Source organism: Abramis brama, assembly GCF_963993115.1.
Source record: "Abramis brama genome assembly, chromosome: 4".
Classification (NCBI taxonomy): domain Eukaryota; kingdom Metazoa; phylum Chordata; class Actinopteri; order Cypriniformes; family Leuciscidae; genus Abramis; species Abramis brama.
The window spans coordinates 37,191,877-37,215,824 of record NC_139966.1 but is presented as its reverse complement, the minus strand read 5'-3'; the positions used below and the strand labels follow the sequence as shown (position 1 = coordinate 37,215,824).

Below are 23,948 nucleotides of genomic sequence, written 5' to 3'. Positions count from 1 at the left end.
ATCCTCTCAACCATCAATCATTTCCAGGAAGCAGTAAGTCAATGCTCCTGAATGGATGCTCACTGTGACCAGCTAGTATAGTATGTTTTTCTCTATTTATATTGTCAAGAATAATGATCTGGAAAAATAATAATAAAGAACTATAAAGTTAGACATTACTCAATTAGGGATTTGATATTTTTAACAATTATTTAACAGATATTTTAAACAACAATTTTTAACAATTTTTTTTTCCAATTTATTATTTGATTTAAAAAAAACAACTAAATTTACAGAATTCATCAAATCTACGGTTACTTACTAATACTTACTAATGTTTTTTAGAACTAGTATATAAAATAATATAATCATGTATACATAGTTTTGATCAAAATAAATACATTTGCTTGGAGGAATTAACAAAATTATAATCTGAATAGCTTTATTTTTTTGAGGGCAATATTCAATACTGTTTTACTACTATATACTAAAAAGCCTGGTTTATTTCCTGAGAATGTATGGATATGGTATTTTCACACATCTTCATTTCACATACATTTTTTTTATTTAAAAGCATCAACTGAAAAAAAAAAAAAAAAATGGTGTAGGATTTTCAATCAGAAATTGCTAGTAAATTTAACAATTTCAAAGAAATGGCAAGGAACACTGAATAAACACGATATTTTTAAGTTGAAAGGCTGAAATAGTATTTTCTTGTAAAAAGTAGTAATCTTTGTTTTATTCACAACTTCGAAAAATCATTTTACCCAGTATGCACATGCTATTTAGAGTCCTTCTCTTGCATTTTTCAATTTTAACATAATTTAAGGGCTTAAGATAGTGTTAGCGCTTGAAGACCAGTAGATGTGCAGTGTAGATCATTTAAACAAACCTACAGGGGTCGCTGACCCACTGCTAGAAGCACTGATTTCTGAAACAAGAAAAAAAAAAAAAAAAAAAAAAAAAAAACTTGCCATGATGTCCAGGGAATAAGACATCTGGCCCTGCGTGAAAACTCATCAGTAACTTAGGAGCCATTCTTCTCATTTTCTGACCTTTGATACTACTATTACCACAAACAATATCTCATCTCTCTGTCTTTGTACTACAGTGATGTACCTTCTTTTATCAGGGCTTTTTATCCAGCTTATTTGTGGCCAATAGAAGAGACAATTAGGGAATGAGTTTTTTTCCCCCAAAAAGACCCTTGCTGAGGGCAACCAAAGGTTCACATTTTAATCAACCCAATGGAATAGAGCCAGGAAGCTTTTAAGGATCAAGACAGAGCACTTTAAACACACACACAGACACACATACACACACAAGGGAATACTGTGAACAGAGAACTAGGCGAAGGTGATAAATCTCCTATGAGAGGCCTGAGTCTGCAGGCAAACAAGATGCGTGTGTGAAATACGTCTAAAAGCTCAAAGGTAGTCCAGACTTCACGAAAGTAGGAATTAATTCCTGTTAAATCTGGAGTAGCTGCCAAAATGACCTTTTTTAATGAGTGGTTGGTTAAATGCTCAACGTCTCACAGCTGAGACCCTTTGACGTCATGGTTTGAAGAGCTGCATTAATGGAAATAATTAGAGCGATGTAATTCCACACAATCTGGTGGATGGTGAAGGTCCGTGCACAGGTGTTTACTGGTCAGACAGGATTAACAAGCATTACATTTAAAATGTTATACTAACCAGTATCCAAGTGGGCATCAATAAAGCAAGAAGGAAATAAGCATTAGTATAAGGTTAAATATTTTGAAACATGTCAAGATTGTGTCAGTCATATTTTACATTAAAATCAAAACAAATAAAAAAAAAGTTAAAGCCTATTTTGGATTTTAAAAAAAAGAAAATAATCCTAAAAGTAACACGAAACCATTCCTTCAGGAAACTATTGCGACTACTGTGGTCTGACATTTTTTAAGTCTCATTGCTGAATCTGAGCACAGACTCAGGCTGTCCTGGAACTGCCTAATTTAACAATGTTTCTACTCTTTAAAACTGACACAGTAGACCAAACAATAGATACCCCAAATGTGTGCTTTCACAGCAGCTCTTCTTATCAGCACTCTCGGAGCAGAGTATACTTTCTCAGTGGGTAGACTGAAAGCATTGTTTCTTTTCTCTTTTTTTCATCATACAATCTCTGTATCTTGTTAAATTTTTTGCAGGATATTCAGATTTCCATTGAGGTTTCTTGTACTGCAAAACCACAGGATTTCATTTAAATGAATCAACTGTATTCAATATATTCGGTTCTGTTATACACTTAGCATGCATTTTTGCTTGAATTGTATAGCAATAAGGTGTCCAGATTTCTGAAATAAACCCTGGGACAATATATAATATACTTTTTTTCAGTTTTGTAATTTTACAGCATTGGTATCCGAAGTATATATATATTTTTTTCCATTTATTTTTCCCATAGGGATTTTTAAAAGGTGTTTTTTCAAGCGTTATAAGGCATAAACCAAGCCAAACAAAATCGGGAAAAAATTCGAAGGCAGCTATTTTAACTAAATCTATTTCAGTTGGGAAATACCGAAACCCAAAATAAATAACATATAAATCAGCATATAAAAACAGTCCAATAAATGTTGTTTCTTACACTCCGATAGTGTGAGTCTCAGGTTTCTATGGGAACCGGAGCTTCTAACTGCCGTGATTTGGATTCAGTCGCGACAAAACAGTAATACTATCTGTCAGGATGTGCTTCCAATGCTATACTGAGGTTAATGTTAGGGTGTAGGTTGAGGTTAGAGGGTATTTAAGCGCTGTGTTGCCACACTGATGCAATGACTTTACCAATTGGCAATTGGCCCTTTTACTTAGAATGTGGCACGAGCCACTATATTTCACACTGCAGTTTCTCCGATTCATATTAATAGTAGTATGTCTTTGGTAAAATTACGTCTTTGTCACCATTCACTTTGTACTGTATAAATTGCATGGAGCTGCGTGATCATTCTGCAAAACTACTTGTTTAGTGTTTCACAGAAGAAAGAAAGTCATACAAGTTTAGAATGACATGAGGGTTGAAACTTAATAGGTGAAAAAATTTGAATTTTTGGATTAGCTGATTGTATAATTTGGCATTCAAGACTAAGGCTGCATATAATAATGCAAATCCCTTGTGAATGCGTGTGAGAGAGAAAGAGAACAGGAAGATGGCATTTTACTTTGGGTTAATAAATGTTTTCCTGCTTCAATCCTTTGAGTCGAGAAAAACACGAGTTTCGCTCTCTGGCTTAACCTCACATCCATTATGCAGCGTTCAAGTGCTGATGTTACAGGCGAGTGCATGTCTGTGTTTTTGAGTACATGCTTAATTACTACAGAATGACTAAATATTCTAGGTTTTTAATCGTAAAGGAGGATTTAAAACACATTCATGCATAACAGTTGATTTAAGTAACAGTGACTGCTAAAAATTAATTTTGTCCTCTGCTCATTGATGAAAGAGATATTTGAAGGATTTAAAGTCCTCAAAATCATAACGAGAGGCAATTAGTTGCAAGTATGCTTGAAAAAAAGGAGACTGTTTTACCTGAAAAAGATGAGAAGCCAGAAAGAGGTGGATGAGTTGATTGCAAGGCCACGATCTCATTGGCTGATGCTACATGGGTGAAGTGGAACTGATTGGCTGGCTCAGTCAGAGAGGAAGCAGTAACTAAAGTGTCTGGCTATATGTTCAAAATTGCATATACTGTTACTATTTCTGAAGAATAATACACACAATGCAATGTGACTGTACTCAGAAATTCATATATATATGTTCCCTTTGCGTCCTATCTGTAGGTACTACAGTGCCACCATTCTGCAGATGTCAGGAGTACGTGATGACAAGTTGGCCATCTGGCTAGTGACCGTAACAGCGTTCACAAATTTCCTATTTACTCTGCTGGGCGTTTGGTTGGTTGAAAGGGTGGGCAGACGCAGACTTACGTTGGGAAGCATCTTCGGTAAGATTTTGACATACGTCAAGAAGCAAAATATACTGTATATTCCAATGTATTCCACACTTATTTTGGATTTTGACATTTAACATTACTGCCTTTTATATAGAGAGGGGAGGGGGGTACAATTCAAAAGTTTGTGGTCAGCAAGAGTTTTTTACTGTTTTAAAAGAAGTCTCTTATGCTCACCATGGCTGCATTTATTTATATATATATATACAAAATAAAAAAATACAGTAAAACAGTAATATTGGGGCAAATGTATTATTACAATTCAAAGTAAGAGTAAGAGTTTGTATTTATTCCTGTGATGGCAAAGCTGATTTTTTTTTTAGCAGCCATTACTCCAGAAATCATATTATAGTATTATAGTTATTTTGGTGTGCAAGTAACATTTCTAATAATTTTACAATGTTGAAAAAAGTTTGTGCTGCTTATTACTTTTGTGGAAAGCAGGATACATCATTTTCAGGATTCTATGATGAAGTTCAAAAGAACAGCATTTATTTGAAATAGAAAGGTTTTGCAACATTATAAATGTGTATACTGTCAGTTTAATACATCATTGCTGAATAAAAGTATTAATTTCTTTCAAAAAAGAAATAAAAAAAGAAATCATCTTACTGACCCCAAACTTGTGACCGGTTATGTATTTGTATTTAAAATGTAGGAACATTTAATTCATGAAACACTAAGAAAATGTAATGGTATATGCTAACGCTATCTCACGACCAATTCGTACGAATTTGTACGACTTGTCTTAACCCCAGTGATGAGTAGGTTTAGGGGCGGGGTCGGGGGTAGGTCATTCATACGAATTGGGCAACTCGTAAAATATGTACGATTTAGCAAAAATCTTACGAATTCGTACGAGTGATGTCGTATGAATTCGTACGAATTAGCCACATCGTAAAATATGTACGAATTGCTGTGCGATCAGATTGCATATGCAAACATATTAACCAACTAGTTTGGCCAACAGATATTATAATTAAAATGTATAAAATGAAAACATATATATAAAAAAATTTTTAATTGTACTCTGGACTTTCAAAGATGTAATTACAAAGATATAGTCACTGTGACAACTTTCCTGTATGAAAACTTGCCCATGTCTCACCCACATTTTGCCATTTAAAATGCTATTTTGAACATTTTGAGAAAAAAAAAGTATTTATATATGAAAATGTATTTTTGATTCAATCTTTGTGTACAGGTACGGTTTTGAGTCTTTGTGTCCTGTCTGTTGGCTTCCTCCTGTCAGCCCAACATTCCCCTCCTGTTACACTACATCTGACGGACCCCACGACACCCAACTCCAGCTGCATAACACATCTGTGAGTATGATTTAATGGGCATGGTTATCTTATAGAGCTTCTAGCTAGAGGCAATATGAATAATTCATAAGCACACTATATAGGATATAGTATAATCAGTTCCAATATAGTGACAGCTGTCTTGTTACTTGGTGTCTTGTCATTTAGCATGTAACAAAAGTGACTGAAGAGACAGTTCCCCAGAGCATGCATGAGTCAAGTTCCTAAATGTGCAAGACTTCCTTGGTCAGCTAATTGATGAAGCTTCTTGATCAGCATGGTTTTTCTGCAGAAGTTGGTTGACCAAGGAAGTTACAAAGATAATTCACTCAAAAGCTAAAATTCTGTTCTGTGTAACTTTGAAGAGTGACATGAAGGCGATTACATGATGACAGAAATTTCATTTTTGGCCATTAACACGTTTGTTGGTGGGTATAACTTGAATGGAGAGAGAACAGAGATGGATTATACCTTTCATGGGTCCTAGTTTAGCAATCACTGCTATATAGTGTTCTGGGGAATTCATACTGGAATAAAGTGAATATAAATCAATATCAAGCCTCTATGGGAGATGCATGAAAATGAGTTGCACAAGGACAGCTCAGAGATAATGGGAACACTGTACAATTGGAACAGTGGAACTGTGGGACCTTATGAATACCATCAGTATCCACATCATTGTCTCATCACCATTTGCCGGTACCATTGACCCCAGGTGGATTGCATTGGCAATGCCATCTTTGCTGTAGAATTTCACCCTTCACAGGGAGTTTGACTGACAGGCAATCTGACCAATCATAATCCGCCATTCGCCGAATCCACCATTTTTGTCCGACAAAGCAGTCAGGAGAGTTAGTAGATTAACGTTGGAGGAATTGAACTTGAAAAACGGTGTGTATTGACGTCTTTCCGCGGTTAAAACAACGTTCATTTATGTTTATTTGATGCTATAAATTAACTAGAAGGAGGAGATGATCAGTTCACGAGCAGCTTTAACTGAGGCGCAACAGCGATCTGTCAAACACATTAAAGAGCCACAAAACGGTATTTATTGTTTAAATTTCGTAAAAAAATTACCAAATTTAAAAGTTGAGACTTTGTTTCATTTCAAAAGTAACCTGGTCTGTCCTGTCTGTCAGCGCGTTGTCAGTGTCCTCTCTGCCCCGTGATGTATGTTTCACTGCGTGAGAACATGGTGGGGCGTGAGAGCGGCGTGGCTTGTCGGACATAGCAACAGAAACTAATGGGGGCGGGTCTTTGCGAACGGTCAATTGAGACTCATCTTCCAATTCTTAGTATTACCTTCACGGTCCTCATCAAACCTCAAACCAAAAGTTGTAAAGCAGGGCTTTACCCACCCAGACAGCTCATACATACCAATATTCTCATCCAATTTCCTGTTCCCTTGAGGTCACACAACATGAATTTAATTTGGTTGCCAAGTTTTTATCAGTAAAGCAGTTTGTAAAAATATAATGTATTTTAAAAGAAATAATATAATATTATACCAAACTACTGAAGGTTGTCATTTCAAGAATTTCATCCTTTTAAGAGATATTTTTTCTCCATTAAAAAAAAAAAAAAAAAATCTATATAAAAAGTGCATCATAGAAGAGGTAATACATTTTTTTATACATTTTTTTAAAATAAATTAATAGATCCAGATTAAAACAAAAAGTGTTATTTTATTCACCCACCATCAATTTATAAAGGATACAATCAAGTCTTTTGTCAAATCACATTTTTGTCTCGTTTTATTGTTTCACTCAGAAATACGTCACATTCCCAAAGTAAAATTTCTTTTGTACTGTATAGTTTTCTTTCTAAAGTTTATGTCGAGTCCAGTGGCGATCAATTGCTATACTTATGTCTCTATCAGCATTCTTATTGTGAAATTATACCATTTCTAATGGGTTTCTCTTGCTTTATTCAACAAACAGCTCTTCGGCTTTCAACCTGAGTGAAAATCAATTTTATGTTTGGCTCTCAAAGTGTGTACTTTGTGGTAATAACTGAATGTGTTAGGAGGTCCAGGCTTGCTCGCTGTTCCTTAATGTCACAGTAATAAAGAGTCTGAAGTGTGTGTAACCTCATAACAGTGAACCCCCCTGTAGTCTAAGAGAGAGTGGCCTCTCTCTCCATCCTGATTTACTCTTACACCATCCATAGTTCACCATACGCACACCACCAAAACAAAGCATGTTTATTTTCTGCTAATGGATGCGCAATGACTTCATCACAGCAGCAAACCCAATTTGAGTATAGACTTTGTCTCAAATAATCCGTAATGGATTACAGTATTTAATGGACACACTGTAACTGCAATGCAATATCCATTAACCAAAACACCTGGAGCTAATTACTTAATAAGTGTTGATATGTAAATGTGGTGGTCATATGTTAATGAGATCGTGGTTGTGATCTTATAATCATGAATATGTCTTAGTGAGCCATTTATGCAGCTTAAAATCAGAAAACGGAAATTGTGACACTTTATTGTGGCGTATTTTAGAGTGAAACGGCTTACGAAACAAGGGAACAATGTGTGACTTGATTTAATCCTTTGGTTGTTAACAATATTGCTGTTTTTGCTGTATTTCTGATCAATAAATGCAGCTTTGTTGAGCATAAGAGACTTTTAAAGCTGTTAAAACATCTTACTGATCTCAAACTTTTGAGCAGTGGTGTGTGTATACACTTTTTGATTTTACTTCTGCAATGTTATTTGACATATTTCTGAGTGAAACATGATTTTGAAAAATAATTTTTTTTAGAGCAGGGCTTACTTTAATGCTATCCATCGTTGATTGAAGTGGGAAAATATGACGAACAAAAAGAGTGCAGAGCAAGTTATTACATTTTGAGGAAAGATTATAAATACAAGCATTGATAAGCATGCATAATAAGCAATTCTGGGCTGGCCATGTGTATTAAGAAAGTAAATGGGGTCCATTCTGACTTCAGATAAGTAGATTTCAAGGTCAGTACATTGACACAGCACATTGACAGTCTTGGCTTGGGTTTTAGTTTTAAAGTAATTTGTCTTGCTCTCACATTACCTTTCTAGGTCGTGCGAGCCCTGTATGTTGGACCCTAGCTGTGGTTACTGTTATCAGGAAAACAGCACTGCTGTGTTTGCCTCCTCCTGTGTGCCCGTCAATCCGGCCTCCACCGAGAGAGCAGCGTGGGGCAAGTGAGTCACTAATAAAGCAGAGATTGCGTCTTCTGTTCTGTGTACATTTGGGCATATTTTGTCATTTTATCCATTCTAAAGTGCATTACTAAGTTACCTGATCAAATTTGCCAGATGTCAAATGTGTAATAAATTTGGTTGTCAAAGTTCTCATCCCTTTCAAAAAAAGTGTGTTTCCCTACTTGGGGCTTTTTGGTTTTTATATAACATTTTGTCTTTTTAACAGGTTTTAGACTGTTCATTGTCACATTACTGCATGTTACATGTGGTTGAACCTGCAGTGTTGTTTAGTTATTTATATATTTTCATTTATTTATTAATTCATTTAACTATTAATTAATATACCCTATATAATTCATTATGTGTCTGTTTTAAATCTAACAGGTGCTCCAACTCCACACATATGCCAGATAGTGGTATATGGGCTTATAACTTTTGCCCAACCTCTTATTCATGGGTTGTGCTCCTGGGACTTGTTCTATATCTCGCATTTTTTGCCCCAGGTAAGATGATCAAAGCTGTTTTTTAAGTACCTCAGCATACATGTTTTTTTCAGTTTTTGCTGCATGAATGATAACTAGGGTTTGGACACTCCAGTTTTAGTTCAAAAATAACAGACCATCGGGTATCTTTGGGACATTAATTCCAGCGTACACTGATTTGGAACACACTAATTCTAGTCTTGTATACTATTTAGGGGGGGTAGTATGCAAACTGGGATGCATGGCATGTGTCATGCTCTTCTATTCAGCAGAGCCACAACAAAACTACTGATTCAACAGGGTGATTTCCAAAAGAATGACTCTTATGAGCCAGTTCTTCTTAGTAAATCAGGCATATAGTTCGCTACCAAAAGAGTGTAGTCAGATTACCAAATGAATGACACCTATGAGCCATTTTAGTGAGTCAAAAACATGAAGCTTGACCAGTGTAGTCTAACTCTTGAACGAATGATTCTTATGAGCAGTTTCTTTTTAGTGAATCATAAACATATTGCAAGACCATTGTAGTCTGATTACCGAAAGAATAACTCCTTTGAGCCTGTTGTTTTTAGTAATTCAGAAATATACTTTGCCACCAAAAGAATGTAGTCAGATTACCAAACAAATTACTCTTATAAGATAGTTTATTTTAAGGAATCAAAAACATATAACACAACCAACAGTCTAGTCTGATTGACTACACTGAATGACTCTTAAGAGGCAGTTCTTTTTATATAAACTATTTGTTTTTGTTTTTTGTTTTGTTTTTGGGGGGGGGGGGGGGGGGGGGGGTTGCCTTTATTTCGATAGTACTGTATAGCTAGAGAGAGGACATGAAGCAAAGTGGGAGAGAGAGTGTTGGGAAAGGACCACGAGTCAGGACTCAAACTCGGGTCACTTCCGACTTTATTTTTTATAATAAGGCATACAACAAGCGGTAGGTCTAAATAGGGGAACAAAAGTATGCTAAAAGAGATGCTAAAATAAATCCATTTGAATCGAGCGGTTTAATCCAAGTCTTCTGAAGAGACACGATCGCTTTATATGATGAACAGATTTACGGTAAAAGAGATCGTAAAAGTAATCCATTTGGATCGAGCGGTTTAATCCAAATCCAATTGATCGCTTTGTATGATGAACAGATTTGATGTAGGCTTTTATTCACATAAACATTGATCAGCAAATGTACATAGACCCCTTTTCAGTTGGTAAACATGGTGACGTTTTTTTGTGGGCGGAGCTTATGTAGTGGCAGAACGATCCCTCTGGCCGCTTCACTAACGTTAGTTTGCCAGTTTTGTTAGCTTGTTTTTTTAATAATGACTGGAGAAAATCTGATTTTATCATAATGTGCAAGGTCACTCACAGTCCAGGACCACGATTGTTATTTGCAAAAGTTAATTTTAACGGACATCCCAGATTGGCTGTAGAAGTCAGGCCACTCAACCGGAGGTAGCGTTAACGTTAATCCTGTCAGATCGTCCATCCATTGACTGAGCGTGTAGTCAATGGATGGACGATCTGACAGGATTAACGTTAACGCTACCTCCGGTTGAGTGGCCTGACTTCTACACCTACCTGATAGAGAAACTGAGCGTAAAGAGAAACTGAGGGTATATAAATATTTAGATGCCTATAACTGTACTAAATGGTCACTTACAAGACTTGTGTGGTAGCCTACGATCCGCAGTTCTGCCAGCGCCAACAATAATAATTTAAGCTCCTTATGTAGCCGAATCTGTGCTGGTTTGTGTTGGCCGCCTCCAGTTTTCCCTTTTTTTTGCCACCAGCTAACGCCGTGACGTAACTGTGACGTCTGCTCGAAATTGGTCTATAGAGCACTCAAATTTGGTAAATGGAAGCTCAAGCATGCTTGCTTGATGCACAAGAACCGGGGTGTAAATTAATCACTTAACACTAAACTGCCAATAATGTAAGCCACTGGGAGAATACAGACGGCTTTCAATCACTGCACTGCATTAATAAGAAGGCAGTTAATATAAAGATTTTTAATACAAAGTTTTTTCCCCAACATTAGTGCTGTGGGGATGGGAACATGTATGACATAGCATATGCACTTACTAGCGCTTAATGCTGAGAAGGACACTAGCCTACAAGCCTCTGAAGTACTGGGCTGGGTTTCCCAAAACCTTCTTAACACTATGTGGTTCTTAAGTTACACCTTAAGCTGTACCTTATCGTTAATACGTGTTTCCCGAAACGTTCTTAGTTAAGTATACCTTCTGTAAGTCATACGTTCGGAAGGTTGGTCTGGGCTGAGTTTCCCGATAACGTTGTCTCTTAGCGTCTCTACGAAGACTCTTAAGGTATAACTTAACTGAAGGTATACCATTTCTAGGTGTGTTCCCCGATCTATACCTTAGGAAGCTGCTTAAGATATATCTTCTTACGTGCGACGTTACCCGGTGCTGTCCGTGGCGATGCTGCTGAATTGGTTGATGGGCAATTCCGCGCAAAAATGTCACATCCATAACGCCAACTAAATACAATGGCATTGTGTTGGCGTTATGGATGTGACAGTTTTGCGTGGAATTGCCCTGATATCGATGGCTCGAGAATCAATTATTCTCTCGTGCAGGGGCTGTTTATGTGAGAAAGCGGTGTTCTTTATAAAATAAGCACTTCATAAATAGTTGAAATTGCATTTATTAGGACTCATGGGATATTATAAAAAATAACCCAAACTATAATAGCCTTTAATAGCCTAGCCTACATATTTTTAAATTGTATCATATATTGCTGCCATAATAACCATTTAAATTATTTATGTGCTTTCTTCTCTTTCCTATTTTTGTTCGCTGAGATGGAGCTGTGATGAAATATTGTTCTTGTAAATACTTTCCAGCATTTCAGTAATAAAAGTGTACGTCATACGTACGGTGCTCGGCAGTGATCAAAAAGGATTTAAACAGTGGATTTTGAATCTCTTCTTGTAAACTCAGAGATGTGGATTCAGACGGCAATTAAATTCCCACACGACCTGTTTGTCAAAAAACAGTAGGTACTAATTTGGCCAGGGATTTTTACGCGGGTTGGGTGAGAAAAAACACTGATATTATGGATTGGACTGCACTAAAATAACCGACTTACTGTACGAGCCCATGAGAAACAATATTAGCGTCCGAATAGGACTTAACTGACAGTAGCCTATGCTTTCACTGGCATTTAAAAGCGCTCTTTAATTAAAATAAATGTATAAAATTTTATTATATATAATAATATAATTAAAATTCTATTAACAATCAGTGTAATGACAATTTTATTCTTTGCATGAAAACACTTGAATTAGCCTAACTGAACACTGTCTGTGTGTATTAAAACTTCAGAATTATATTCGTATAGACCTGCAACAGTGATAAGGTAAAGCTAAGAGTGGTGCAGACCAACCTTCCGAAAGTATGACTTACAGAAGGTATACTTAACTAAGAACGTTTCGGGAAACACGTATTAACGATAAGGTACAGCTTAAGGTGTAACTTAAGAACAACGTAGCGTTAAGATGGTTTCGGGAAACCCAGCCCTGGACTCTTACCTTTACCTTATCACTGCTGCAGGTCTATACGAATATAATTCTAAAGTTTTAATACACCCAGACAGCTTTCAACTGGGCTAATTCAAGTGTTTTCATGCAAAGAATAAAATTGTCATTACACTGATTGTTGTTACATTTTTAATTATATTATCCAAAGGTACATCAGCTGGCAAACCATTAAAGGCTTAATAGTAAAATTTAAAAGGGAATGATTGTGGTGGGGAGTTTGCTCAAACTATGGTAGCGATACAGCAAATAGTTGTTCTAAAAGACGGCGCCGTCCGCGGAGCGCTTTTAAAGGCCAGTGAAAGCATAGGCTGCTGTCAGTTAAGTCCTATTCGGACGCTAATTGTTTCGCATGGGCTCGTACAGTACGGTATTTTAAACATTTACAGGGGCAAGTCGGGGATTTTAGTGCCATAATGTCAGTGTTTTTTTCTCACCCAAACCCGCTTAAAAATCCCTGGCCAAATTACTACCTACTGTTTTTTGACAAACAGGTCGTTTGGGAATTTAATTGCCGTCTGAATCCACATCTCTGAGTTTACAAGAAGAGATTCAAAATTCACTGTTTAAATCCTTTTTGATCACTGCCGAGCACCGTGCCTAAGATGTACTTTTATTACTGAAATGCTGGAAAGTATTTACAAGAACAATATTTCATCGCAGCTCCACCTCAGTGAACAAAAATGGGAAAGAGTAGAAAGCATGTTAAACATTTGAAATGGTTATTGTGGCAGCAGTATATGATACAATTTTAAAATATGTAGGCTAGACTATTATAGTTTGGATTATTTTTTATAATATCTCATGAGTCCTAATAAATGCAATTTCAACTATTTCTGAAGTGCTTCTTTTATAAAGAACACCGCTTTCTCACATAATGCAGTGAAGCAGCCCCTGCACGAGAGAATAGGCCTAATTGATTCTCGAGCCATAGATATCAACAAATTCAGCAGCATCGCCACGGACAGCACCTGGTAACGTCGCCCGTAAGAAGGTATATCTTAAGCAGCTTCCTAAGTTATGATTCGGGGAACACGCCTATCAATGGTATACCTTTAGTTAAGTTATACCTTAAGAGTCTTCGTAGCGCGCTAAGAGACAACGTTATCGGGAAACCCAGCCCTGGACTAGTAAGGACACACCTCACTAGGATGCAGCCTTATGTTTGAGAAGCTCCCCAATGAGGTTCATTCTCACGTCTCACGCCAGCACGCTTGAACTTCCGCAAGAACCAATGAAATTTGTTCTGGTGCATCAAGCAAGTACGGTTGAGCTTCCAAATAAACAGGCAAAGGATTCTCACTATTGATATTTGCCAGTAAAACACTATGGAAAAGAATTACAAACTTGTTTATATACTTATGTGCATTTGTTTATTTATTTATTTTTGAACTAAACTGGGGCTTGTAACAAGTAAGGGAAAATGCTTCCCTTAGCAATACATTCTACGATAAATGCCAGAAGACACCTGCAATTCATCACCACTGTGCCTTTCATAAAGACATGGTTGCTTTGGGAGATTTATACCTGTAATATGTTCCTTGTGACATTGCATTACCTCTTGACAGGAATGGGGCCGATGCCATGGACCGTTAATTCTGAAATCTACCCTCTTTGGGCCAGAAGCACGGGAAATGCTTGTTCGGCTGGGGTGAACTGGACCTTCAATGTGCTGGTGTCTCTAACGTTCCTCCATATGGCCCAGTATCTGACTTACTACGGTAATGCTCTAAATAGTTCAGTGACAGCAGTCATGAACTTGACCTTTTTGTCAGCATCATCACAGTATTTGATCTCTCAACATCAAGAGTATACTATGCATAAAGGCATTGTAGAACTAATTATGTTCATGACTCACTATTACTTTCATCTAGAAGTCTCTGTGCAAATTGACATTTTAAGCACACTTTCCTGGACTTATTGTGTCAATTCCTCAATGTATTTTATTGAAAAGGAAAAAGAAAGGTTGTCTGGGGAACAGTTCATCAGTTAAATAAAATGCTTTGCATCTGAAACTTTTCTTTTTTTGCTGACATCATCTAGGCCATTAGATAATTATAGTATATGTTTATTCTTTTTGTAAAGGGGAAAAAATATCAAAAATACATAAAGGAATTATCACAAAAAATCTAAAATGATAAAAATGGGTCATACTTCTATGTAAAAATTGTGCAAGTAAAAATTGGAACTACAATGAAGAAGCTTGTTTCCGCCACAGAATAAAAAATAAAAAGGTAATTGCTAGTTTACATCTTGCAATTCGGACTTTTTATCTCCGAATTGCGTGATATAAAGTCGCAATTTTGTGTTATGAAGCCAGAGTTGCGTGATATGAAGTCGTAATTGCGAGAAATAAACTCGCAATTCTGACTTTTTTTCTCAGAATTGCATGTTTATATCTAGCAATTCTGACTTTATAACACGTGACTGTGTTTATTTCTCGCAATTCTGAGAAATAAAGTCAGAACTACGAGAAGTCAACTCGCAAGTTGTGAGATAAAAGGTCGCAATTATCTTTTTAAATGTTTCATTTTGTGGTGTAAAAAAGATCCTTAATGCATAGTTGACTTCTGTATAGTTTTGGTATTTTTAGCCATTATAAAAATGATAATTTATTAAATAATACCTCTCTTTTGTTTTCCAGGTGTATTCTTCCTTTATTCCAGTTTGGCTCTATCTGGTTTCTTTTTCATTTATGGCTGCCTCCCTGAGACTAAGGGACGGCGACTAGAAGAGATTGAGTCCTTGTTTTATAACCGGCTCTGCTCGTGTGGTATCTCGGATTCTGATGAGGATCGGCAGGTGGAATACATCCGGGTAAAAGGGTCAAACTACCACCTATCGGACAACGACGCATCAGATGTCGAATAACACGTGTGAAACCTCTGGTTTGGCATCGATTGAGCATCGCTCAACCCTGACGTCAGGTCCGCCCACTGTATTGGTCAGGTTGAGCCTCTCTCATCCAGACGTTCACCGCGATGGCAAGAACAGGGTTGTAGAGCACACACAAACAAACACGCAGTGCCATGTCAGCTTTTATAATATTGTCAGTATGTTTCTGGCTTGTTCCTCCACTGTCAGATGAATATCCTCTGCTTATTTATGTAAAATGAGATGTTAGCTGTAAATGCAGTAATATATATGCAGAAGAACATTTTTTTTTTCTTAATATCATGTCTAAGCGTGAACGCAAAGCAAATTTTATACATATAAATTGGAATGAAAAAATTATATTTGCTGCAATTTCCGTTCACCACACTGACAACTTCTAGTTCTGAGAACCCTACAAATGTGAAAAGGGTTTATTGTATTTTAGAATAATAGTAAAGTCATCAAAAATATTAACAATGGAAGTGTTGGAATTATATAGAGATCAAAAATATTCAACAAATCATTATTTTCTATATACTTCAGATTGGTCAAAGTAGCCACCTATTGCCTATATGGGCATTCAAGTCTGTCTGAATTTTTGACTAGTCTATAAATGAATCAAAACCAATTTCCTAAAATAATGCGACTCACTGAATATCAACAAAAAATAAATTGCAGTGAATAAACATCATTTGTCAACACGATAATATGCGATCCGTATTTCACCAATCTCTTTTTAAAGTACCATAGACTATTTTGTCATTTGAACCATCATGTTTGTAGAATTAGAGATCATTGACACATAAAAAGTCAAATGTAGCTTTCTGCAGTTTTCCTGTGATAGTGTATTGTGGCCTTATAAAATATTTCACAATTTTTTATATCAGTTTGTTTCATTTTTTTTTTTTTTTTTTCATTTAAATGTTTACATTTAAAATTGTATTATTTGTTATTAAATATATATATATATATATATATTTTTATTATAATTTTAATTTGTCTTCCTTATAGCCTAGTGTACAAAATCCTCGCAGTTGGTCTTATCCATGAAACAGTGTAGAATAACCGTTTCGACAAGTACTGTAATGTCCATTGTTCTTTTGTGCTACTTCGTAAGTATACAAATAGACAAATACACATCAAAGTGTGCCAAACTGGCCTGAAAATCTCTATGTTGTGGTTGTAGCTTTATCAAAACCAAGTTGATGGCTCTCATAAAAGCAACCAATAACTTGCTCAAGTTCCTGTTTAAAGGTTTCACTTTGCTCAGTGAAACATAAATGTGCACATCAGGCCTCGTGTAATGTGTTTTGTTCAGATACTGTACATGATCATGTGTAATTTGACATTTTCCATTGGATAAAACTTAATTTGGTTGAGAGAAGCACAAATTAAATTGGCACAATGTTTGACATTATATCGATTTAGATTTTACAGGAAAAGTTCACCCACAAATGCACCCTCAATCATCAATTACTCACCCTCACATCGTTCCAAAACTTTTTTTATTCTGTGGAACATAAACACATTCTGAAGAATGTTAAAGCTGCTCTTTTCCGTACATTGAAAGCATATAGTGACAAAGGCAGGCCAATCTCCAAAAAGGACAAAAGACATTTTTGGGTGAACTATTCCAAACCAATAAAAACTCTAACATAAAAACATATTGCTTCTATTTGTGTCCAAGAAGAGAGATTAGAAAAGTTTCAGTCTATATGTATGATGTAATTTAGAGATTTATTGAGCAGTTTCATGTGTACCAGATGTATTTGAATTTTAGATTGTACTTGGGAGGTTCTCCATCAATAACCCTTTGTGTTATTACCAATGAACACTTCTGTTTTAAGTGTATGGATGTATTTTTATTTTTTATGTGAAAAACAAAATGCAGCGTTTCTACCATTAATGGAAACTAGTCAGGACAAATGTTGTGTTGTACAGTATTTGATTACTGTTGCTGTATACTGTTGCTAGATTTATATTATATAAAACTAAATATATGAACTTTGAAAACTTGAATATGTACTTGGAGATAATAATAAAGACATAACATACAATATTGTTAGGATTTGGGTTTTCAATCCTACATGCATCAAATTGAACAATCGATTTTTCAAAATGTAATTTTGCTTACTGTCTAATCCTTTCTGCGCTTTAACGTCAGCAGAATGTCAGCAGCTTCTTGTTTCTCTGTCTCTTCGGAGACCCAGTTCACACCTTTCTCTGCCGTGAATTTCTTCTTCTCTTTCACAGATTCTCCTGCATGCTTGACATCCTTGACAGGGTTTCCCGTCACACTTTCCAAACGAGGGCTGTCACACCTCGATAATTTCACTCTAGCTTTCCACATCTCCTCTACTTTCTGTTCTGGAGTAAACAAAAGACATTTAAAAAATGTACTATTCGACATTCAAAATCATAATATGAAATGGGAATAGTTCATTCTGGGTAAATTACATTCTGATGTCCTAATATACAATACTGTTGGGGTCAGTTTCTAATGGCTGCATTTATTGACCAGAAATACTAGCAGTATTTACTAGTAAAGTATTATTACTTTTTTTAAATTAAAACTAATTTTTTATTCTAAATGTTATTTTAATATTTCTATTTAGTATACTTTACAATTCCTGTGATCAAAAGCTGAATTTTCACATGATCCTTCAGAAATCATTGAGTCAATCAAAAGAACAACATTTATTGTTACATTATAAGGGCCCTATCATACACCCGGCACAATGTAGCGCTAGGCGCGACGCAAGTATGTTTTGCTAGTTTCAGCCTGACGCAGTTATCATTTGTTTAAATAGCAAATGCATTTGCGCCCATTTGTGTGCCCATGGGCGTGCGCATTGTTGGCGCGTTGCTATTTTGAGGCAACTGAAATAGACTGCGCCATTGACTAACTGAAACCTGGTCTAAAGTCAATGGCGCAGTATTTTTTTATTTTTTATTTAAAAGGGCGCATTAGTAATATGTGCCTATAGGCGGGTGCACAACGCATGTACACTCTGCTTATTACACACACAGGGACGCGCAACTTCACACAAACTAGCCAAATATTAAAAATAAAAGGATTACAATGTAAAAGATTAATATTGTGTACATAAAGATATGGTGGAATCCGGCTTGTCCCGTAGATGGGAATAGATTATTTCTAATAGATAGAAGATAGAATTTAATAGAATTTTAGATTTATTCCGTCATGTAAATAGCGAATCCGCCATGGCACGAGTGCAACTGGCTTTTAAAGGGAATGGGAAATTACACTCTGATTGGTTTATTGCAAGTTACGCCCAAAACACCCATTACTCATTAATAGAATAGGGACAACCCTTTTAGACCATGCGCCGGGAGCGCCGACCATTTTTCCCGTCGTTAAACTAGCAAAAGTGGATGCGGACACATTCTAAGTGCACTTGTGCTGTGCGCTTTAGACTATGTGCTTAGATAGGGCCCTAAATAAGTTAAATAATTTTAACTTTTGATCAATTTAATGCATCCTTGCTGAATAAAAGTATTCATTATTTTAAAAAAAGATAAGTAATATATACATTTGAATCCATATTCAGAAGACTCATATATTCACTCATTTTTATCAAGCTTTGTTGTCTTGTTTGTATTGAAAAGAACAGGGTGAACATTTCGGAAAAGACATGAAGGTGTGAAAATAATAACAGAATGTTAATTTTTAGGTGAACTATTCCTTTAAAATCATCCATGTTGATCAGAATCATCTGGAAACTTTCACAAAAAAAAAATGTTGTGAGGTTTCACAGTGGATTAGTTATTATACCTGAGGCTTTGCAGGAAGGATGTTTCAAAATTGACGTCATATCTCCTACTGTGCTCTTCCGACTGCGAAGTTTGCGGAGGAAGAATTCTGCTTGTGATTTCGGATGTCTCTCTGCCTGCTGGTTTGCTGCTGATGCCTCTGAGGGACTATTTCCTGTTCTTTTGTGGCCATCTTTCGGAGAACTAAGTGTAGCTGGATTGAGCATCTGATTAAAATGAAAAGACTGCTGCCTTGTGGTAAGGACATTGGTTTTCTGATCAGCGTTGGGGAAAGACACAGATGTGGTGTGATGAATAAGTGAACACTGAACTGAGACATCACAGTTTGATAAAGCTTCTGTTTGTGTCCCCTTATCCAAGGTTATTGGAGGATCCCTGTCACGCATTTGTGCTTCTGTCTGCAGATGAGAAGGAACAAACTGATTTTCATTGAGTTTTTGTCCACAGTTTACATGTCTCCTGTCTGAAACTCTGGATTTTACCTCACTTTGAGAATCACTGCAAAATTTTGCCTCCTGATTGCAGGATGGAGCTTGTAAATGTGTTGCTGTTAAATTGTTCACAGATAAGCAACAGTGCTTTGCTGTGAGAGGATCTTCAGCATGGCGCAGGTCCATTTCTTCTTCCTGTCCATCGAGAGATAATTTCATGGTCATAAAGAAATAATTGAATGGGTGAATTTCACAGTTTCACTACAGTTTTTGTCTTACGTCATCTAGGCCGAAATGAATTCCTCTTGGAGATTCACAACCGTGCACAAAGACATTTCTACCATCAGCACCTGCTGAAACAAAATTAAACATATTGTTCTGAGCACTAAAACGATATATTCATATATAACAATAACCAGAAAACTTACATGTGTTGGAGTCAGTACCTTCAAATTCCTGAAAAATTTAATAAAAAAATAACTTACTGTATGTCTATGTTGCTTTCAACCACAAGAAGGCAGTATTTACCTACAATTGATAGGACTAATGCAACTGTCACTATAGTTTGTCACCCTTTCCCTTACTTTATTTCTAAAATGAACCAATCAAATCTATATATTAATGAAGTAACCATATGCTGGAAATAATGTAAAAGATAGAAAATATTCATAAACATATTTTTTAAAATATGTTTTCATTTCTAAACTTGTACAAGCTTGTTTTGTCATACCTGTGTTGAAAACTGCTCATCATTGTACATGTTTTGTGATCTGTCATAAGAACTAATTGAGGCAAGCACTATAAGAAATGAGAATAATAAAGAACATTTTATGCAATGAATCAAAATACCAACTGACTGTACTCTGGACATCTCATGGAGGCTTGGAAATATTATTGATTGAGTAGGTCAGTCAAATGTAACATTGTTTCTGTATTTTCTCAGAAGCTCACAAACAATTATTTACACTAAATGCTATAAATACTCAAAATTTGTATTAACTTTAAAGAGTAAATGTAATATTGCATAATATTTTATAATTTGCCTTGCCACTGTCGCTTGGCTTGCTTAGTTCGGGACATTAAATGTTACATTTAATTTAATATTCAACAATAATATTGATCTTCCTGGGTTGACACTATTATACAAGAACTGAACTGAGCTGGACGATGACATCACGGTTTACTCCAGAGCAGCTATATACAGTATATATATATATATATATATATATATATATATATATATATATATATATATATATGAACTAAATTAATAACTTGTTTAAAACAAAAATGAAACATCACTGAACTTACTTAAGCTGTACTGTGACGCTATTTTCTTCTGGAAACACACTTTATTTTTTTGGCATTATTTTCCTGTTATCTCTGTAAAGCTGCTTTGAAACAATCTGTATTGTAAAAGGCGCTATTTAAATAAATGTGACTTGACTTGACAATTTCAAATATTGCATATTAAAATACATTACATAATAGTCAGGGGTGTTTTATACACACATACAGTGTTTATGGCATCGGGAGGGGCGGATGTGCGTGTGCGCGCGTCATTCAGAACACAAGACAAAATAAGAGCGTTCTTTCAAAACGGAACATGGCAAAATAATCATTTTTACTCGATTATACTATTTTGGTGATCGTTGGCAGCAAAAATCGAAATCGAAATTCAATTAATTGCACAGCCCTAGTATACACTGAGTACTTGTGTCATTTTTATGGCCTCTGAATAAATATATATTTTTTTAACTTTCCTGAAGAACATTTTGTGTGGGCTTTGGTGCTTTTTTGATTTTGTCGCATGAGATACCTTTTAGCCATATATATATAATATATACTGAAAGTTTTTTATTCTAGTATCTCCCTGTAACTACATATGCTAGAAGCCATATTATTACCTTTACAATCTATGTCCTTGAAATCTATGAACAGTGGCTTCTCCGGTTGTTCACTGCTCAGTGGATACAAAACTGAGGTCACTGAATCCTCTTCCATCTCTGGGCTGCAACAGATTATGACAATTCCATGTTATATGCACTTTCTCATACCTATTCTCTTACTGGCATACTATGTTGGGAATATAGTAATAACATAGTACCCACTTTGGTAATGTGCTCTCAAACTGAATTCCAACCACTGGACTGTTGTGAGGCAGATCTTGCTCAGGAGCTTCATTAGATGCAACGGTCCATGGATTATTCAGCTTTGTTGGTTGAGAGAATGACACATACTGAAAAGAGACATAGGCTACACTGTAAAAATGTGTGTTACTAGGTTGTGTTGCACAAACTGTTGACTTGATATTCATAGACCTGATGAGTATTATTGTCAGGATCTTCCCTGGATGGCAGGGAGGACGGTACATGTGGTGTGGGTTTGGGTTGGACTGGATCTGAGGAGCCATCTGAAGTTGAGGATGGTTGATGTTGATTTTCTGAGCCACTGGCATCGGACAGGTTAGATTCAAGCACAGGAGACAGCTATGGGAGAACAAGCCTTTATATAATCCTTGATAATGAACTTTTATATACAAAATACTATAAATCTTGATAATGACAAGTTAATAATAAGGTCAATGACTGGTTAATGGAATATAGGTGAATTATTTTGTGGTAGTGACCACTTTAGTCGTCCTTACCGGCTTGAACTTGAATTTTTCAGCAAGGCGATGTTTTCTGATTTTGAAACCAGGTGTGTCTACACTGTTGAAACAAATACCCAATAGCTGTAGATGAAATTATTTGGAAATATAGATTGAATAACAAACCTATTGAAAATGTACCTGTACTTTGGCTGACTGATGGCTAGGTTCAGTTTTGAAGGAGAGCAAGGGCTCATTGGTAACTCTAAAGGTTCGTTCAAAGCTTTTTTGGCTCTTTTTTCACCAATCAAAGGGTTTATTTTTGGTTTGCCTGCAAAACAAAACATATCATGATTTTTACATGTCTTTATTAAAAGGATATAAAAGCATGTTTGCTATGTGTTCATTTGTAAGTGCACTATGACTGTACCGGTTTTCTCTTTCTTTGACGCAATCTGGTTGACTATGAATAATGTCAGCAGATCCATATTGCCAGAGTTTTGTCCTTTGGTTGAGTCCATAATATTTGACTTTTTCTTCATCCTTTGCTTTTGAAAAAACGCCTTGAGGTGGAACAGAGAATTACCAGATAATTGCTTTCAGATCAAATAAAACACTACTAAGCCTGACCATCTAAAGAAGTACTAGTAAAAACAATCCTGCTAAACCAGCTATGACCAGGCTGGAAGACCATCTAAGACTAGCCAACCAGTTTAGGCTGGTTTTAGCTGTCTTTTTTTCTGCAGGGAATTTACCTGTAACCCTAGTTTAATCGCAACCAAGGCCCGGTTTCACAGACAGGGCTTAGATTAAGCCAGGATAAGGCCTTAGTTCAGATTGGACATTTAAGTCACTTTTTTAAACATGTCTTAAAAAATAATAAATAAATAAATAAATAAGGTTGTGCACCTTGAGACAAAACAATGGCACTGACATAATTTAAGATATGCCAGTACAAATTGCTTTCAGTTAAATGTTAAATCAGCTCAAACATGCATTTTAGTCTGGGACTAGGTTCGAGCCTTGTCTGTGAAACCGGCCATATATGTGGTAAATTTGTGTAGGCCTGTTTACAAGGAAGTTATAAATAACTGAAGTTATAAGTTCAAATGTACTACTATAAATGTTTAGTCACTTTAAAGTTTATACATGTTTAGTCACTTTAAAGTTTAAAACGTCTTAAATATGTGGTTTAAAAAGATTAATTGTACTCACTCTCTGTTTTAGTGTGTCTTCTCTGTTTTTCATACACCTGCTCCTGGTTAGTTAAGATTAGATGTCATTAGATGAATTGTAAACTTAATTACTTAATACCAAGTACCATTCAGTACCATTTTGATAACATCTTTGCTTTGAAATCTTAGAAATTTTAATTGTATAGTTAAGAATGATATAAAATCAGTCAGCAGGTTAGCAGTAGCACTGACCGGGATCCTCCGACCCAGTTCATGTTGCTGTCAGTCTGAGGCGGTTATAAATTCTCCCTCTGTCTCTCGGTCTCTACAGATAACTAAACACTGACGGCGTAAAATGTTAACTTTCAAGTTTATGTTGGTATTAGGAATATAACAAGAACAGTAACCGATAAAATATAATCTTAATTTGAACAGAAAGCGATAACGGCGCGAACGTACTGACTCTGTGCGCGCGAGAACTTCAGAAAAGCTGAATGTGAGTGACGTCTCAGCGGTCAGCAAGACTGTTCGTGTGTGGCGTGAAAATGTCGTTTGAGATTGAGATCTTAAGATTGTATCACTAATAATATTAT

General features: G+C 35.9%; 2 protein-coding genes across 2 annotated transcripts in view; one reads left to right on the top strand and one right to left on the bottom strand.

Moving 5' to 3' along the window:
- The window catches only part of slc2a13a (solute carrier family 2 member 13a), a 69,844-nt gene extending 52,423 nt beyond the window's left edge, over positions 1–17,421 (top strand). Inside the window, exons 5-10 of the mRNA XM_084111614.1 lie at positions 3,783–3,946; positions 5,157–5,277; positions 8,324–8,449; positions 8,834–8,952; positions 14,059–14,211; positions 15,135–17,421. Coding sequence (XP_083967740.1) covers positions 3,783–3,946; positions 5,157–5,277; positions 8,324–8,449; positions 8,834–8,952; positions 14,059–14,211; positions 15,135–15,361 — 910 coding nt within the window. The 3' untranslated portion in view covers positions 15,362–17,421. The remainder of the gene's footprint in view (positions 1–3,782; positions 3,947–5,156; positions 5,278–8,323; positions 8,450–8,833; positions 8,953–14,058; positions 14,212–15,134) is intronic.
- Positions 17,208–23,891, bottom strand: redic1 (regulator of DNA class I crossover intermediates 1). Its single transcript, XM_084111615.1, has 14 exons — positions 23,608–23,891; positions 23,396–23,438; positions 22,611–22,743; positions 22,382–22,511; positions 22,238–22,301; positions 21,912–22,079; positions 21,702–21,829; positions 21,498–21,601; positions 20,321–20,388; positions 20,019–20,046; positions 19,870–19,940; positions 19,642–19,785; positions 19,161–19,557; positions 17,208–17,731 (listed from the first exon to the last, which is right to left on the bottom strand). Exons 1-14 carry the CDS (start codon positions 23,628–23,630, stop codon positions 17,502–17,504), a joined length of 1,731 nt encoding a protein of 576 aa, XP_083967741.1. The 5' UTR covers positions 23,631–23,891; the 3' UTR covers positions 17,208–17,501.
- Positions 23,892–23,948: the final 57 nt, after the last annotated feature.